Raw genomic sequence first — 18,119 nt, 5'->3', positions numbered from 1 at the left:
AGGGGTCAAAATCAAGGCACCTTGGCCTCTGATCATGGTCTATGATCGTTGGGAGATTCAAGGTCAAAGTCACGAGCAGACAGATAAACACTTTATTTGTTCAGTGTTCGTTTGTTCATTTTATCTAAAAAGGGACATTTGGACAGGGGTGGGCTGGGGCTGTTGAGCCCGGGAGCTTGGTTTGGAGAGACCTTACTGATCACACGACAGATGCCAGCAGAAGACAAATACTTTATTTCCATTATAAAAACAATCTAAAGACACAACAACACACAGATTGGTCTGTCCATAGTCTGTTGAAGTACATATATGCACACATACTAGTTTTTCAACAATCAAAACTACTAAAAATGACCAAAAGTCTACTGGGCGTGTGTATTTGTGTGCGTGTGTGCATGTGTGTTTCATGAGCAATAAAAAAAACAATCAGCTTATCCTACAAAAAAAAAAAAAATCAAAGCAAAAATATAGAAACAAATCAACCTCCAAAATGACAGTCTTAAAAAGGAAAGTCCTAACTCACATCATCAGTGAGGATGGTCATAACAAAACCTTTGGACTTTGGGTTTGCATAAAATTCAAAATCCTCATCTTAGACTAGTTGTGTCTGGGATGTTTGATGATGTCAGAGTTGGACCCTGCCTTTTTATATGTTTTGTACTATTTCTGCAGCTAATTTAATAATGGAATTAAGCAATAACTGATTGATTTTGCAAATAGACCAGTAGTCTAATGCAGATAGCCACTGCAGGGGTGGATGGGCAATTCCAGTCAGCAACATGTGACATGGTAATATGCAAAATTCTATTGCCAAGTCAAAAAATAGAGCTGATTTTTTTTTGGTGGTTTCTACCTCTCTTTACTCCTTCTTGTCCTCCTTTTCCTCCTCTTCCATTTCCTCCTCCTACTGTCCATCCTAATCTGTCTCATCCCCCTCACTATGACTTGGATTATCCTGTTCCTCTGCATCACCACAACTGGTGCTGTCCTTGTCTAATAATAACCAAAGATAAACTTTTCTGCACTTTTTCTGCACTTTTGCAAAGATTTTACAGATACAATACAATAAAATCACGAGATAAAGTGCCAAACTCATGCTCTCCCTTGACAAATCGCTTCATACTGACGTGCTAATTGTTCTGGACCCTCCAGACGGACTGTCCCCCACAAACTGTCTATCACCATGGTTCTATTTGGGCTCAAAACCTTTTTATCCTTTATATCTTTATGCGATCAACCTCAGACAGCAAAATCAATGTAAGAAGAGACATTTTGTGTCACATGTTGACAATATTTTTTTGTTTACATAAATATATTTGGATAGGCTACATGAAGATAAAATGTACATGGCCAGAACGTTCCGTTCCGTTCTTTCTGCGCGTCCATTGGCAGAAGCTGGAAACAGGGCTGGACTTTAAGGGCGTCATCGGTGGATGCTGACAGATGCAGCTTCGCTTTCCGCCTTCGCGTCCGTCTCCTCGGTAAATCCTGGCGAGTGCGCTGTCTGGATTTCCATTGACGTTCCATTATGTAATTTATGATATGCTGCTGCCGTGCACGACATTGAGCTCCCGTGACAGATGAATGTCATGGTTGATCAAATGCAAATGTCGACAAATGCAACGATAAGCGCGAATCTCTGGTCCATATACGGCTGGAGCCAGAAGAAACTCTCTCTCGCCTTTATATCCGGAGCAAAGGCACATTTACAATTGCAAATAGAATCTCCATTATACGTGGAAAGAAACTAATGTGGGTTTGTTGCAGAGAAAAATCCCCTTCATATCGTACTGGTGTCAGCCAAGAGCCCTGCACCTGGAGGATAAACAATGGCGGATCTCGGACAGTCCCGGCGACAGCAGATTGGGCGCAAGGCCGTGCACATAGATGATGCTGAGATGGCCCTGAAAGGCATTAACATGCTACTCAACAATGGATTCAAAGAGAGCAACGAGCTGTTCAGCAGATACAGGTTTGGTAACAGGACAGTCGAGGGTTGCAAGCAATTTAGGCAATCAAAATAATCTTGTATAAAAAGTAAGAATAAAAATATCAATATAATAAATAATTTTGCTTTAATATTTGTTTCCAACTGTAGACCATCTTTGATGTTACATTTAGATGAAAATGATGGAGACAATTGTATCACTTTGAATATCAACCTAGCTGTATATAGTATGCGACCTGCCAAAATGATCTGTATATACTGTATGTAGGAGACGACTGCCTGGATACACACTTTACAGCAAACATGAAGTAATAGTTATAGACATTGACTAAAACCCATCTGCCTTATTCTTATTCTCTCTGGAGGACTCAGAGCCCATTGATGAGCTTTGGTGCCAGTTTTGTCAGCTTTCTGGTGAGTTCCCTTTCAGTTGCTGATAAAATCACATCATAAAACACCAGAAGAAATATATGAAAAAATAACACAGCAGTTATCTTCGTATTTAATAGCCTATGTTGCAGTGGCGTTACTACTGCATATTCATGAACACACCATTTAGTGAAAAAGAATATCAAAGCCTGAAGCATATAGCTTTTCTGAAATTATTTGCATTACTGTCACCACCAGTATCTCCAATGACATTTTTCCACCATTAGCATAATGGCTGCATTGTCCTCTAAAAACATATCTGCTCTAATGGAAATGAACCTTAGTATAACATCAGTGATGGGATTGAGTGCTGCTTTGCAGCTAGGTGGTCACTGTCGCACTCATGCACATGCATAGACATAGGTCATTCATATATAATTGTAACATTATGAAAAACACAAACACATGTCACAAACACAAAGCCAGGGATTATTTCTGTTATGCTAAGACATGTTTTTATCAACTGCAACTAAATTGGGTTTTTTGTGACAGAAGTGATAGTTGATTTGTCGGTTACCCTCCTTTTTTTCTATTTATAATCATTTATTGTTATTTTTTAAATGTGTATGTATCTGTTTGCATACGTATGCATGCATGTATAATATATGCATATAATATATAGTTTCTTTCTTGTGTTGTTTGTGTTTTGTTGTTGGATTGTGGGCATTGTTGTTATAAACCCAGAATTTGTCATATTGCATGCAACATATGACTGTTTTTGTAAATTGCTGTTAGTTCAGGACAGTTCACTGTACTGCATTGCAGAATGCCATGATGACATTTGAGGAGGAGAAGATGCAGATAGCTTGTGACGACCTGAGGAACACAGAAAAACTATGTGAGGCCGACAGTGCTGGAGTATTAGAGACAATCAGAAACAAGATCAAAAAAAGCGTGAGTAACTTGTTAATTCAAAGGCAGATAGTGTAACATCTATATGTACATCTGTAATATACTAATTTTTTTTAAAAAAGTGCAATTGATGACAAGTTGACAGCTTGTGATCTTAAACAGTAACATTATTTTTACTTGAATAAAATGTCAACACAGTGACTAAAGTGTGAAAGTAGTTTTTCGATCATTGCTGCTAAAAAGCAATGTGCTGCACGTGTCTGTAGAACAATTAGAACATGTGTTTGTGTGTTACAGATGGACTCCCAGAGTTCAGGTGTCGTGGTTGTAGACCGACTACAGAGACAGATCATTGTTGCCGACTGTCAGGTGTATCTAGCAGTGCTCTCCTTCATCAAGCAGGAACTTTCAGGTGATACATATTCATCACATCTTTTATGGTCTTTTATGTCTTTAAAATACATGACAGGTTGTAGGTTAAAAATATTTTCAGAATTAATCATAATTGAAAAATGAAATAAATTTTAAAAATCTTGATATATATATTTTTACTATGGTTCTTTTATTAAAGGACATTCAGAAGAAGTTTATGTCCAGCTTTAAAACCTATTCAATATCGGGATCTGTATCATGACAAAGGAATCAATTATGTTCTTATCTCTTGGTTTGGAATCCACACCTATATTTAATCTACAATCAAAATACTTTTATACATGAATATCATACAAATCAGAGCGCATCAGGTAATAACCATCAGAAACACAAACAAATGTCATCTTTTATGCTCCACACTTTATAGATTCTCTTTTACAGCCCAAAAGCTTCTATAACAATGGTTCTAGTTATGGTGTTTTCATGCTTTTACAAGATAGTTTTTTATTGATCCGACTTGATTGTGTTCAGAGTTTGTTCTGTGTCAATGTTTGACAAGTTTGGATAAAGTTTGAGTAAGGGATCTTGATATTAAATAGTTCACACAAGCATTTTGAAATTTACTGAATTGGGAGTAAAAAAAACCCTTAGTCATCCTGGGGAAGATCGCATTCAAAATATCCACAACAAATCCAAGCTCTTGCCAAAATTATTTGATATATTTTTAAAATAATAAATTGGTCTCAGCAGCCCTGTGGCCGCCATTTTGTTGTAGTCACATTATGTTCCTCTGCTAGAAAAACACATTTATCTGTGTAAACTAATGCATTTTGATACATATGATTTGTTAATTATTATCATTTTTTAATTTGATTATAACACCTAGCTGTTTACAGAAACATATGGATGAAATATTTTAGTTCAAAAAGTATTTTTTCTGTAACAGCTTATATCAAAGGAGGCTGGATCCTTCGTAAAGCCTGGAAAATGTATAATAAATGCCACAGTGACATCAGCCAGCTGCAGGAAGCCTGCCGACAGCAATCTTCTGTGCAGCATGAAACAGACAATGCCAGTCACAATGCACCTGTGGAGAATGGGGTTACTGTTGAGGCCCTGGATCGGCTCAAGGGCTCTGTCAGCTTTGGCTATGGCCTTTTCCACCTGTGCATCTCCATGGTACCACCTCACCTGCTCAAGATTATCAACCTGCTGGGATTCCCTGGTGACCGTCTTCAGGGCCTGTCTTCTCTTACATATGCTAGTGAGAGCAAGGATATGAAGGCACCACTGGCTACGTAAGTAGGCTGAAGTTGCATTGTTGCATTGGTGATGTGTGTCATTGCATTAGTGATGAAACTATGCGGCTAATTTAAAAGGTTTGTTTATCTGACAATGAAAAACACACAATATCTATCTGATGCAAATATTATGCAAATACAAGAGCCAAAACAAATATTTACCAATTATATTCCAACACTGCATGTTAATTGGTCCCAATTGTTCTACTGGGGGACTTCAACGCCTATGTGGGCAACAACAATGATAACTGGAGGGGCAGAATTTGGTGGAATGACCTCACCAGTCTGAACCCAATTGTTGTTTTTTTATTGGACTTCTGTGCTAGTCATACCTTGTTCATAACAAACACCATGTTCACGCATAAGGGTGTCCATCAGTGCATATGGCACCTGGACACCCTGGGCCAGAAGTTGATGATTGAATTTGTTTTCGTCTCATCTGTCTTCCGGCCGTATGTCTGGGACACTTGGGTAAATAGGGTCTGACCCCATGTATTATGAGGGTCTTCTGGGAATGTCTGGTTTTCAATGCCCATCTCTGGGAGAGCTACGGTAGTGAAGGTGTCTCCATCACAGTAAGATGGCAGTTCCAGGAGGGAACCCGGCTTTCTAAATAATCCATTGCAGTGTATAATTTAATATTTGATTTGAAATATACATGCGCGCTCACTTACACAAACATTTGATATAAAACATTCCATATTATACAAGGATAACAATACTACTACTACTTCTACTTCTACTACTAATATTAATAACAATAGAACACTGGTTCATGTTAAGAAGTAGCTTGAGTACTTATATTGTAATAAGGTTTTACACTATTCACCCACTGTGCAAAACCTACTGACTTTTCCTAATTGTGACTAACAACTTATAATTAATCCTGTATGTTTAATTATTCCATCAAAAAACATAGTTTCAAATGTTCTGGTAGTAGTTTAAATGCAAAATTGTAAAAAAGTAAAAATTAGAGAGGAGCACCTGCATTTCTGAGTAACTGTAGGGTGCAACGGAGGCCTGGTTGATGGCCAATATAGATGCAAAACCTCTAGAGACGATTGACTGTGTGACAAGTTGTGAACAGAGGCATTTGTGAAGGTGTCTGTGTTGCTTTTCCGGTTCCATAATGTTTATTTTTAAAACTGATTAGTAATATGCAAATAGAGCACATCAACTGAGTCTCCTGTTGTGCTACTTAGGTTGGCCCTCTTGTGGTACTACACAGTAGTTCTTCCTTTCTTTGCTCTGGATGGCTATGACACACAAGCAGGACTTCTGGAAGCCAAAGCTATTCTTCAGAGAAAGTTAGTGGTATATCCCAACTCGTCCCTCTTTATCTTTTTTAAGGGTCGTGTCCAGAGGCTAGAGGTATGTGGAAAAAAAATGGCTTCTAATGACAGCTTACAGTATGTTTACCAGAATTATTGTTAGAATTCCTCTTGATCTGTCCACAGTACCATATAAACGGTGCACTGACAAGTTTCCATGATGCATTAGAGCTTGCATCAGATCAAAGAGAGATCCAGCACTTGTGTCTTTATGAAATTGGTACGATCGTCATATCAGCTCTGACACAATGACTGCTGTATACTGCTTCAGCAAGCGAGTCAATCTGCTTTGTCTTCATGTCTTTATGTTAGGTTGGTGCAGCATGATAGAATTACATTTTGAAGATGCATATAGGTCATTTAAAAAACTTAAGGATGAGTCACGTTGGTCTCAGTGCTACTACGCCTACCTGACTGGAGGTAAGAACACGGGAGCCTGCTTATACTTTCCAATCTCTGTGTTAAAAAGGATATGCACACACACACACACACACACACACACACACACACCTATTATATTGCTTTTTTCTGTTTTTCTTTAAAAGTTTGTCAGGGTGGTTCAGGCTACCTGGATGGGGCAAGCAGGGTCTTTAATGAGGTGCAAAGGCTATTCAAAAGAAAGAACAACCAGATAGAACAGTTTGCTGTCAAAAGGGTGAGTCTTTGTGTGTGGGGGGTGGACACGTCAATACAAAATACAAATGCTCATTGTTTGATTTTGGTCTCCAGGCAGAAAGGTTGAGAAAGACATCTCCCACAAGAGAGCTATGCATTTTGGGAGTAATTGAAGTTCTGTATCTCTGGAAAGCCCTCCAAAATTGCTCCTCATCTAGTCTACAGATAATGAATCAAGGTAAATGTTGCCAGTTGGTATAACCCATTTTACACAGAGTAAAAGGAAGTAATGATGGTCCAAAATAAGTCAAAGCAGTTGCAGCAAAAGGTTGTAAATATTATTTTACTAAACACATCAAACTGAACAATGTTTTCTCCAACAAAATGAAAGAAATATAAAACAAAACCTCACTCACCACCTTCTGTGTAAAAAATAACTACCGTACACATCGGGTAACAATGTGAGTACAAGGGTAAAGGATACCCTGAGTCAAAACTGCCACCACAAACCCTTCTTAGCATAGTCTCCAAACAATAGCTAAAATGACAAGCACACAAAACAAAAGATGAGTGCCTAGGAGGAGGCTGTAAAAATTGTCTCCCAAATACTGAGGCCAGTTGGGGATGAGTGGAAGTCAGTGCCTTTGCTGTTGGGTGTCACATGGTGGAAGACATTGGTCCACAGGCTCCAGCCTTTTCCCCAGTCTTCACGAAACAGGTGTGGGTTTTAACATAGAACACAAACAGATAAACAATGAAGACCATAGAGTCATCTCAGATATAACCCGTTACATTTGCTAATTGCAGCTTACACTAAGCATCATACCGTTGTACATATTTTGAATTCCATACATTGTAAATAAATATAATCCTAAAATTATCACAACAAATACGCAATTGAAGAAAGCGCGATTGCAACAAACCCCCAAAAAAACAAAGCAAAAAGCATGCTCACTGTACTTTCTAAAAAAAAAAAAAAAAAAAAAAAATTCCTTGAGGGCAAATTTTTCAGTGTAATGCAACAGAGGACCATGAAATACTTAAAAAATAATTATATAAATGATCTAAAATTTAGATAATTGTCATTTTATTGTTTATTAATGACATATTGATGAACATATTTATGTATTTAATTTTAATTAATGACACACTCAAGTAATTATTGAATGATATATTTATTTATTTTTTGAGACTTTTAGTCCTCTATAATGTGCAACCTTTCCTGAAAAAATGATGGTAATAAGATAAAGATGATTTTAATGACTTTTGTGTTGTTTGCTGCATTTGTTCAGAAAACATTTTCAATGTTTTTACTTCTTTTCAGTTTTACAGGGTTTAGATGAAATCTCATGCATGGGTCTGAAACACCTTTTTCTTGGAGCTGTTCACAAATGCCATGGAAACATGAAGGATTGCATTCAGGTATAAATTTCCATTATAAACCAAAATACATTTTAAATGCTTATTGTTACTGAGATAAAAACTATTGATTTTTGGTTGCTAGTTTTCCATTGTCAATTGAGATTAATTTAAAAAACAATTTTACCTGAAGCATTTTATTGAGTTGTTCACTTGTGAATTTCACAATTTTACTATTCAATTTTAAATGGGTTTCCATTTATTTAACATCGCACATACAATTTATTGCTTGTGAGAAACATTTATCTGCTTGGTTACATATTGATATCAATAACTGATACACCTTATTATTTTTTTGTGATAGGAGTTATTGTTTGCAACTCAGGATGAATATGCACGACAGATGAATTCATACATTCAACCGTATGCTGTCTATGAACTTGGATGCATATTTCTTTCAAAGCCAGAGGTCTGTCTTCTGCATGAAACATTTGTTATTGGTATTATTTTGCAATAGCATAATATGATTTGAACTATCACATGCTGAGTTTTGTCTTTGTCATGTTGTGATTCAGACAGTGGAAAAGGGAAGATCACTGCTACTTCAAGCAAAGGTAGAATATTTACATGCTTATTATTAGACTATTTTAATAATGATAATACTGTAAAATTATAATTTTGTTTGTTTCAGGAGGATTACACAGGCTATGAATTTGAGAACAGACTTCATGTCCGGATCCACTCAGCCTTGGCATCTTTAAAGGAAGTGGCACCTCAGTGAGTTCATTACAAAATTGCAAAGCTAATAAAACATTTTAAAGATTACACAAAAGTGGAATCTTAAAGGAAATGCAAATTTAAACTATGCCTATAAACCCCAAGAATAATTAAACTGGTACATAGCTACAGTATATTGGTACACAGTAAGCTAGTCACAATTTTTCATTTCAAATCCTAAAGACCCATCTGCTTCATTTGCTGGTGAAATTTTGGTGGATTTTATTGATGTATACTTGTTTGATGGGTTTTATGTTTCATTACAGTGTATCCTAAGCAAATAATAATTTGTTGTTGGTATATATGACAAGTTCTAAACTGATTTTTCATAACTGCATTATTGTATTACAATCCTTAAAAAGAACAAACAACTTACCTTTATCCAGTTTTTCCCCTAAAGCCTAAAAAATAGCATCAATTTCTCCCATGTTCCAATTCAGATATTTTCACAAAGAATTAAATAAAATTAATCTTGAGAATTTAACAACACAAACAAAAAAAACATCCATTGTCATTTACTATTTTTTTAATTTTTTTGAAAAACTTTTTTTTGAAAAACTTTTTAACTTAAAAAAATCTTTTTAAGGGGAGACACAGCTGGCAAAAGCTGTTTTTCATGCAGCGATAAATTTTGTGTATGCCCTATCACAAATTAATGAGAAGAAAATGTCACATATTCAAATGTAAAATGTTGTTTTGGTGCCATTTAGATGGGCATGCAGATAGACTTAACAGCAGTGAAGACTAGCACAACACAGCAGTGGTTTGAATTATCCAAGGAGACAGTTTGAAAATCAAATGAAGCCATAGAATAAAGGATGTTGTAGACATTTGCTACAGGAGTGTAGTCTGTGAACAAGAGATGACTGACATTATAGTTCATGAGTTAAGAATCAAATATGCTGCTCTCAAAAAATAGGCATGTATAACATCAGAAATATGTTATCAAGACATTTAATTGAATTGAACATGAACATGAGACTAATTTTTCACAGGCTTTATTACACAAAAATGCAGGAACTGGGACAATAAACTCGATATCCAATATCATGAGTGATGGTAATATTTATCAGTCATTGCAACCTGCTCACTTGTCCTTTCCAACACATACATCCCATTTGTTACTCCCACTACAGTTAAATATGTAATTATCAATAAGTTTTGTAAAAGTAATTATTTTACACACTACATCTCATTACAGTTACAGAAGATAAGGCAAAGGCAGGAGTCTGAGCACAGGATCATGGAACTGATCCAGATGCTGCAGAGCTGCTGAAGAAAGATTCTGATGTATTTCTAAATACAAATGTGTGGTTTGATGGCACCTGCTTTTCATTATAGCATATACAATACATTCACATTCTTACCAGGGTGACTATAGATTATGAGTTTCTGTCTTCATATTATCATTATTGTGCCCCCAACTAAGGAAAAAATAGCTGACTAACTAAGGAAAAAATACAAAGCAGGAGAAACACAAAATATTCTATATAAAAGATTGTCAAAACATATCATATAAATCAATGGAGAAAGTCAACAGAGGATGTGGGCCTGTTCTCGAAATGTCACCAGATATATTACACTAAGGTCAGACGGAGACAGGTGTTGGAAAGCTGATAGCGAATTCATGTAAAATATTGCAAAATGATGACGGGAGCACTTCTTTACCACTTTACTCAAGGGCACTTAACAATGATCACATTGATAAAAACATGTGGGAAAGGCATCGAGAACTATACAACAATGTGTTATTTGGTGTTGCATGAGTGTTACACATGGTTATCTGACAAACTTGGGTGATTTTCAACAATTGAAGGCCAGAAAAATGCTCTATTGTATCTTTCTGTAATTTTTCTTTGAGGTATGTTTTACTGCTCTTAAAAACTGCTGTTAATGATGTGTTGTGAAATAGTGGGTTCCAATAAAGATGTAAAGAATTTTACAATGTTGATTTTTTTTAAGGCTGTCCAAAACATATACATTAACTATATTGTTAAAAACATGGTAATTATATTCTTATGTTTATTAACAGGATTTTCTGCATTAATACAGAAAAAAATATATATATGTTTAGCGTTTTTAATGGAGGAAGATTATTTCAACTTTTAAAAGTAGGTTGTTAAGCCACAAAAATGTTGTTTGGAGACAGTCAAAGTGGCAGGGATGAAGCTCTTGTGGGTCTCTTGGAGTAATGAGGATGTTTTGAAGGTGAAGCCAGTGGCCAAACTGCAGTGGTTTGACCATGTTGTGAATATACAATGGGGCAAAAAAGTATTTAGTCAGCCACCAATTGTGCGAGTTCACCACTTAAAAAGTGGGACTGCACGTGGCCTCCGTTGGGTAACATATTGCGTCACTTCCTGTTTTCTCAAGAGAGTTTGTTGTTGCACTGTACACGGTGTTTGTTGGACTCTATTTAAAATTAAATACTTGGGCAATTCTTCTTACTTGCCAACAACAAGAGGAAATAATTCAAATTAAATCAATATAGGACTCCCGTCTGTCACCAGGATTTTTTGATCCGCGATGCTACCTAGCATGGCTCACCATCTGTTTCACCTGGTGTCTCATCCTGTGTCTGTTCAGTGTGTAAAATGTTTAGTTACTCTTCTGAAAGTGTAGTGTGCAGAAAGTGTAGTTTATTAATGGCTCTGGAGGCTTAGTTAGTTAGATTGAGACACTTCCGCAGCTTGGAGTTGTCTGGACTTGGGTCAGGTAACCAAGAGAAGGTAGCCGCTGTAGAGCTGCATAGCGTAGCTACAGCTAGCTGTCCCCTGGCAGCCGGCTAGCCAGGGCGGCTGGGTGACAGTTCGCAGGAAGTGTAGCCCAAACCGCTTCCCGTTACTAACCGTTTTTCTCCACTCTGTGACACACCCGCTGAGAAACCAATTCTGTTAACTGTGACTCTGTTTTGTGCTACATGAAGCCGACTCCAGCGACCATAGTTAAGTGCATTCCGGGGGCCAGAGCGGGCGACATAGAAGCCAATCTAAAGCTGCTGGCAAGAAGTAAATGTAAATTCAGTAAAGTTATTATTTACATTGGAGCAAATGACACCTGGCTTTGTCAGTTGGAGGTCACTAAAATTAACATAGAGTCGGTGTGCAATTACGCAAAAACGATGTTGGACTCTCACGCATTCTCTGGTCCCCTCCCCAAGCTGGCCAGCGATAAGATGTTTAGCCGCATGTCGTCGCTTCATCGTTGGATGTCACGGTTGTGCCCCGAAAACTAGGTTTCCTTTGTAGACTCCTTTGCTCAGCCCACTGCTCTTCACCCTGCTGACCCACAACTGAGTACCCAGCTACAACACCAATTGCATCATCAAGTTTGCAGATGATACGACTGTGGTGGGCCTCATCACCAACAACAATGAGGCAGCCTGCAGGTGTGAGTTAACTGGTCAGGGTGTCCAACTGGTCCAGTGGTGCAAAGATAACAATCACTTCCTTAACATAGAGAAGACCAAAGAGATGATTATTGACTTCAGGAGAAGGCCACCACAGTATCCCCCACTGACCATCAACGGTGCTGTTGTGGAGAGGGAGAGCAGCACCGAGTTTCTGGGGGTACACATATCTGAAGACCTCACCTGGACAACCAACACTGCACAGCTGGCCAGGAAAGCTCAGACACACCTATACTTCCTCTGCAAACTAAGGAGAGCATATGTCCCACCCCCATCATGTGCTCCTTCTACAGAGGCACCATTGAGAGCATCATCACTGGCTGCATTACTGTGTGGTATGGAGGCTGCACCACCTGCTGAAAGACTCTGCAACTCGTAGTGAATGGAGCCAGTAAGATCATTCATGTGCCGCTGCTCTCCCTCGCTAACATTTTCCACTTCACCCAAAGAGCCATCAGCATTGTAGAGGATAACGTCCACCCCTCACTTCAGCCTCCTGCCTTCAGGGAGATGGTTCAGAAGCCTTTAGGCCCATTTCACTAGACTATCAAACAGTTAAGATTTGCAGAGCACCTTAGAGGCTGAAAGCAAGCAACAGCGAGGAGGTGTGGAAAGCTCAGGTTGCCACCTTCCTTCTGAACAAGATGGAGTCAAAAGACTACTCAACTGGATGTACAGCCCTCATTTGCAGTGAATGAGTCAAGTTTAAACTAGGACTTGTATTCAGTCATTTTGAGGAGTTGATCTCAATTCAATAAGCTAGCACAACATTCTTAGAGCCCATTTATTTATCAACCATGAATACCAAAACATTCAAGAAACAGCCATTACATTGCAACTATAAGCCTCCTTTCTTTGAAGGATCAGCAGGAGCAGTTTCTCCCCCACTCCTTTGGCTATAACGGTAGATGAGTGGCATGGATGGGTAGACAGGATCTCCTGGGATGTAACGTGTTTGCGCGTATACAGCTCTTCCCCTTTGGTAACGTGAACGAGAGCTGGAAGCGTAGACTGGTGTCAGAGCAGACACGTCTGTGAAGACTGGCGCTTGAGCTTCATTATTGCCAGGTGCATGTGGATACTTGACACCATATTCTGGATTTCCAACAAAACTCTGACCCCAATAAGCAGACTGTGGGCTTTTATAGTGATCAGCTCTGGAGGCTGCATTTTGAGCCAAACGTTCAGCAGATTCATAGTTTGGCTTCAGGACACTTTGATGGTGTGGCCCACTGCCTTGGGAACTTGCCAGATTTCCTGAACTCCAGTAAGGTAGAACACCTGTAAACAAACAGTTTAATCTCATGGCAAAATTTGAAACACAAACCAACATCCCCTACCTTTCTGCACAGGAATGCTGCCAACACATCCAATCAGTAGAAATGAAAGCCATAGGACCCTGCAAACATGCTGTTTTAGTTGTAGGCTCAACAAAGCAGAAATGCATCAGTATCTACTTACATCATTTTGGCTCAAGCAGATAACAGACAGGTTCAGACTGAAGCGAGAAACTGGAGAGGACAATCAGAAAACAAAACTTCACAATAAATGAAAAATATGTGCAAGAAACGCACCACTCACTTGCTACAGCACCAAGTCCAGAAGAACCTTCTTTTTTTCAACTCCAGCAAGTTCTCGAGCTTCTTTTAAGGGCTTCTCAGGCCATGCTGATTAATAGCTAATAAAGAGCAGGTGTGAGCAGGCCATTATTAGGAAAACACAGAAAACTCGTTTTTCATATGCAGGTGGCAAAGTGAGGAAAGACAATTATTGATGAATGGTCTGAGGAAATTGGGAATGGTGGGTAGGGATGAAAGAACATTTTGAGCTATGCATAGAGTTCAGGCAGGACAAAAGAAACATTTCTATTTTTGACTTGATAAATGAGAAAGAGGGCCAGAGGGTGGCAGTAATGCAACTACATGGCAACAGCTGCTGTTAAAAGAAGAAGCAGAAACAGAAGAAGAAGGGGGGAAGGAGGAGGAGGAACAGGTCTTCATTTACTCTGTTCATAGTCAAATGGTTTCTGCCACCAGTAAACAGGAAGAGCTCTGCTTTATAACCTTGAAATTCTAAGCACAGTATTTTTCTGAAGTGAACAAACCTAAAATAGTAATTTTTGTGTCATTAAAGGGGCTGTGCAGGATTAGTCTAAAAAATATATTAGTATTAGGAAATAAATATTGTGTGATCACATTTTAGTCACGCTGATTGTAGTACATTCAATGACTACCATAGTTTAATCATGTAACATGTAGTGTAGTATATTCCCTGACGAACAAAGTTTAATCATGTAATCATTACACTACATTCATAATGTATATAATATATAGTTTCATTTTTTTGTTCACATCATTCTAGAATCATATGATGCAATTAATTGTAACTTGTCTTAGTCTATGAGAAACTGGGAAATTTTGGGAAATTGGGACAGTTCAGCTTGACTTTTAGTTTTAGTTTCAAATTGAGATGATTGACCAATAGAGCTCCTTCTGTCCAAATTAACGATTTTGAAGAAGAAAACTTGGACATTCTCTCCTTTGTAGAAATGTATCTGAAACTGAGCATTTAAATTCACAAAAATAGAATTAAGACTTCACAATACAGGAATGGTTTTTTGTTTGTTTCATAAATGTCAGACTTTTTTTTTTATTTAACTCTGTGACAGCCCCTAGGCTGTGGCGTTGTCTTGCTGTGTGCTGTCTTTGGTTCGCAGGTTTCCAGCAGGGTGGCGCTAACCTAATTGGAGCACCTTGACAGTGATCTGCTGGTTAAAAAGCACTGCCTGACACAGCATACTGGCATCGAACCACTTGAGCCAATTGGTTTGAAAAAGTGTACATTTCTCAAAGATTCAAATTTCCTTCTTAACTCAGGAAAAACTGAGGTCATGGTGTGTGGTCCTGAAACTCTCAGAGATAGATTAGATCACATTGTCACTCTAGTGGTATCTCCTTAGCATTTAGTCTCTCAGTGAGGAATCTTGGAGTAACTTTTGACCAAATTCTGTCCTTTAGCACATTAAAATAGTCTCTAGAAGAGCCTTTTTTCACCTGAGAAACTTCGCAATGATCAGGAAACTACTGACACGGTATGATGCTGAAAAGTTAGTCCATGCATTTGTTACTTCCAGGCTGGACTATTGTAATTCTTTATTATCAGGGTGTCCAAACAACTTTTTAAGAAGCCTCCAGCTGATCCAAAATGCCACAGCTAGATTTCTGACAGGTACTGACAAAAGAGACCACTGCCCCCTGTTCTTTTCCATGACAGACTGCAACGCACCCCTGGGGATGGATGGCTTAGCGGACCTATGGCCCCACACTCTGCTGTATGCATTTCCCCAAGTTAAAATGATTTTGCCAGTGCTGGAGAGAGTACACCAGCAGGGGTTCTCCCTGATCCTGGTGGCCCCTTGCTGGACGGCAAAATCATGGTATGCAGAGATAATCAGTTTGCTGGCATCCAGACCCTGGCAACTTCCTCTCCTTCAGGGACCTCCTTTCCCAGGAGGGGGGGGGGGGGGGGGGGATTCTTCATCCATGACCGGAACTGTGGCGGCTGCATGCCTACCTGTTGAAAGGTCCAACTTGTTAGCTACTGATTTACTCCCTACTGTGGTGGCGACGATTGAGAATGCAAGGGCATCATCTACTAGAGACCTTTATGCCTACAAATGGCAGGCATTTGAAAAGTGGTGCCAGGACCAAAATATTCTCTCATTTCAGTGTTCCATTGTGAATGTGTTCACATTCCTTTAGGAACTATTGGATAAGGGTATTTCCTTTTCTACAATTAAGGGCTATTTGGCAGTAATTTCTGCCTGTCATGTCGGGTTTAATAGGGGTCATGCCAGGTGCTTACCCTCTGACCATGTGATTCTTAAAGGGAGTCCACAGGTTAAGACCTGTAATTAAGCCCAGTGTTCCCTCATGGGATTTGCCATTGGTGCTGGAGGCTCTTTGTGGTTCCCCTTTTGAGCCTGTTGAGTCTGTTGATATGAAATTTCTTTTTCTGAACTTCTGCACAAGACTGCACTTCTTCTTGCTCTGACTTCGGCAAAGTGAGTGGGCAATCTTCATGCTTTGTCCGTTCATCCGTCATGTAGCCAGTTCACTCCAGATGGTTCTAAGGTTATACTGCATCCCAATGCAGCTTATATACCTAAAGTTATCTCATCTAATAATTCTACGTAGTTCAAACTTTTGAGTTTCTCTCCTCAGCTCATTGCTTCTGAGGAGCAGAGGAGGTTGCGCTCCTTATGCCCTGTGTGTACTTTACGCATATATATGGAACGCACCCAAGCGCCTGTTACAATCAAAATTGTTTCTATGCGGTTTACAGAATCCCAGGGCCTGACCCCCAAGAAGCAACAGTGTTTGATATGCTAATCCGGCTAAGGGCAAAGCACTGTCAAACAGAGGCTTTCCCGCTGGATTGTGGAGGCTATCTCCCTGATGTACAACAGCAAAGGTCTTCCTTTGCCTCCTGATGTCAGAGCTAATTCAACCAGAAGCATGGCGGCCTCATGGGCTTTGTTTAAAGGAGTATCTTTGAGTGACATCTGCTCTGCGGTCAGTTGGTCATCACCACACACTTTTGTATGGTTTTATCGTTTGGATGTGACAACCCCTTCGGTGGCTCACACTGTCCTCTCTGCTGGGTCAACAACACACTAGTGTGTTGAGGTTTTGACTCTTGTTTGGTAGCTGCTCTCTGGGCGTGTATACATGTCCCATACAAATGTGTTGTACCGAGTGTTGAGAATGGTCTTTATCTTGTTGTTATGTGTTTCACCATATGTTCCTGTCTTCCCTTAGAAGTTAGGCAAGGTAGACTAAATGTAATTAAAAACAGAGACATTCCAGTTGCAGGATTGTTGTTTGATCTACTGTTATCTCAGGAGCCAGTCAGGCAGGGGGTGTCAAACACTCATTGTAAACAGGATATCAGGGGGGTTGATGATGATCACATTTGCATGAAGATGGGGATCTGGCCACCTGGGAAAGCAATGGAAAAGAAGGACTGTATCAACACCAAAGGAGGCTGGAGGAAGAGGACGAGGACATCTCAGCAGGGGATCTGGAGTGAATTGCATGGACATTGTGAATTTGCATGTGTGTGACTATAAAGGACTGGGCCCAGGGATAGTTAGGTTGTCAGACTTCATGCCCTGACAATTGACTCTGTTGTTGCTAGGGTTATGAACTGGCCCGGAGCTCTGTAATATTTGTGTCTGGAATTGATTCTATTGTTAAATACATTTTGAAATTGATACTTTACTTCTCGAAGTCTTCATTCAACGAACACGCGGATCGGCAGCTACATACAGGAGGTATTGCGATCCAACACGAGTGAACTGACTGAAAGGGAACAAAATGTTATGGCTATAACTTCTGTTCCCTGAAGGAGAGGAACGAGGTACAACACTTGGTTGCCCCACTGTGCAGCCGGGCTCGGTGAAGAGCGGCTATCAAACTGAAAAATGACCATAGAAATGGGAATTTATATGTGAGGGTGGACCTCACATACATTACCACAAGTCATTTGCCTTAAAAGGCGTGAATAGAGGTTTCTTCAGCAGACCACACAAAGGCGTGATATTCCATACAAATGTGTTGTACCTTGTTCCTCTTCTTCAGGGAACAGAAGTTATAGCCATAACATTTCATTTTTCCTTGCCACTGTTGCTTGTTGGGGGTCAGGCCCTGGGATTCTATAAAGCA

At 39.2% G+C, this 18,119-nt stretch overlaps 2 protein-coding genes across 5 annotated transcripts; one reads left to right on the top strand and one right to left on the bottom strand.

Moving 5' to 3' along the window:
• The first annotated feature begins 1,396 nt into the window (after positions 1-1,396).
• LOC101065092 (tetratricopeptide repeat protein 39C-like) lies at positions 1,397-10,896 on the top strand. 2 transcript variants are annotated; one of them, XM_029828431.1, is made up of 16 exons: positions 1,397-1,481; positions 1,768-1,972; positions 2,314-2,362; positions 3,143-3,271; positions 3,527-3,641; positions 4,548-4,899; positions 6,105-6,273; positions 6,360-6,453; positions 6,546-6,653; positions 6,779-6,888; positions 6,963-7,086; positions 8,173-8,270; positions 8,572-8,676; positions 8,783-8,821; positions 8,899-8,984; positions 10,186-10,896. In XM_029828431.1, exons 2-16 carry the CDS (start codon positions 1,830-1,832, stop codon positions 10,196-10,198), a joined length of 1,734 nt encoding a protein of 577 aa, XP_029684291.1. In that variant the 5' UTR covers positions 1,397-1,481; positions 1,768-1,829; the 3' UTR covers positions 10,199-10,896. The 2 variants fall into 2 exon arrangements, with proteins under 2 accessions (XP_029684291.1, XP_003973863.3); XM_003973814.3 differs by having other exon boundaries at positions 1,417-1,700.
• A 2,267-nt stretch (positions 10,897-13,163) lies between these two features.
• LOC115247349 (uncharacterized) lies at positions 13,164-14,062 on the bottom strand. 3 transcript variants are annotated; one of them, XM_029828890.1, is made up of 4 exons: positions 13,975-14,062; positions 13,855-13,891; positions 13,734-13,792; positions 13,164-13,674 (listed from the first exon to the last, which is right to left on the bottom strand). In XM_029828890.1, the coding sequence occupies exons 2-4, from the start codon at positions 13,857-13,859 to the stop codon at positions 13,232-13,234; spliced, it is 507 nt and encodes a 168-aa protein (XP_029684750.1). In that variant the 5' UTR covers positions 13,860-13,891; positions 13,975-14,062; the 3' UTR covers positions 13,164-13,231. The 3 variants fall into 3 exon arrangements, with proteins under 3 accessions (XP_029684750.1, XP_029684749.1, XP_029684751.1); XM_029828889.1 differs by having other exon boundaries at positions 13,855-13,904; positions 13,975-14,050; XM_029828891.1 differs by having other exon boundaries at positions 13,855-13,904; positions 13,968-13,982.
• Positions 14,063-18,119: the final 4,057 nt, after the last annotated feature.

The sequence above is a fragment of the Takifugu rubripes genome, chromosome 20, assembly GCF_901000725.2.
Source record: "Takifugu rubripes chromosome 20, fTakRub1.2, whole genome shotgun sequence".
Classification (NCBI taxonomy): domain Eukaryota; kingdom Metazoa; phylum Chordata; class Actinopteri; order Tetraodontiformes; family Tetraodontidae; genus Takifugu; species Takifugu rubripes.
This window is presented reverse-complemented; position numbering and strand designations above follow the sequence as displayed.

Coding starts and splice junctions, on each gene's coding strand:
- LOC101065092 (XM_029828431.1), top strand. CDS start 1,830: ATGGCGGATCTCGGACAGTCCCGGCGACAGCAGATTGGGCGCAAGGCC. Junction 2,363..3,142: donor CCAGTTTTGTCAGCTTTCTG/GTGAGTTCCCTT, acceptor ACTGCATTGCAG/AATGCCATGATGACATTTGA. Junction 6,454..6,545: donor CTTGTGTCTTTATGAAATTG/GTACGATCGTCA, acceptor TCTTTATGTTAG/GTTGGTGCAGCATGATAGAA.
- LOC115247349 (XM_029828890.1), bottom strand. Junction 13,675..13,733: donor CAGCATTCCTGTGCAGAAAG/GTAGGGGATGTT, acceptor GTTTGTTTACAG/GTGTTCTACCTTACTGGAGT.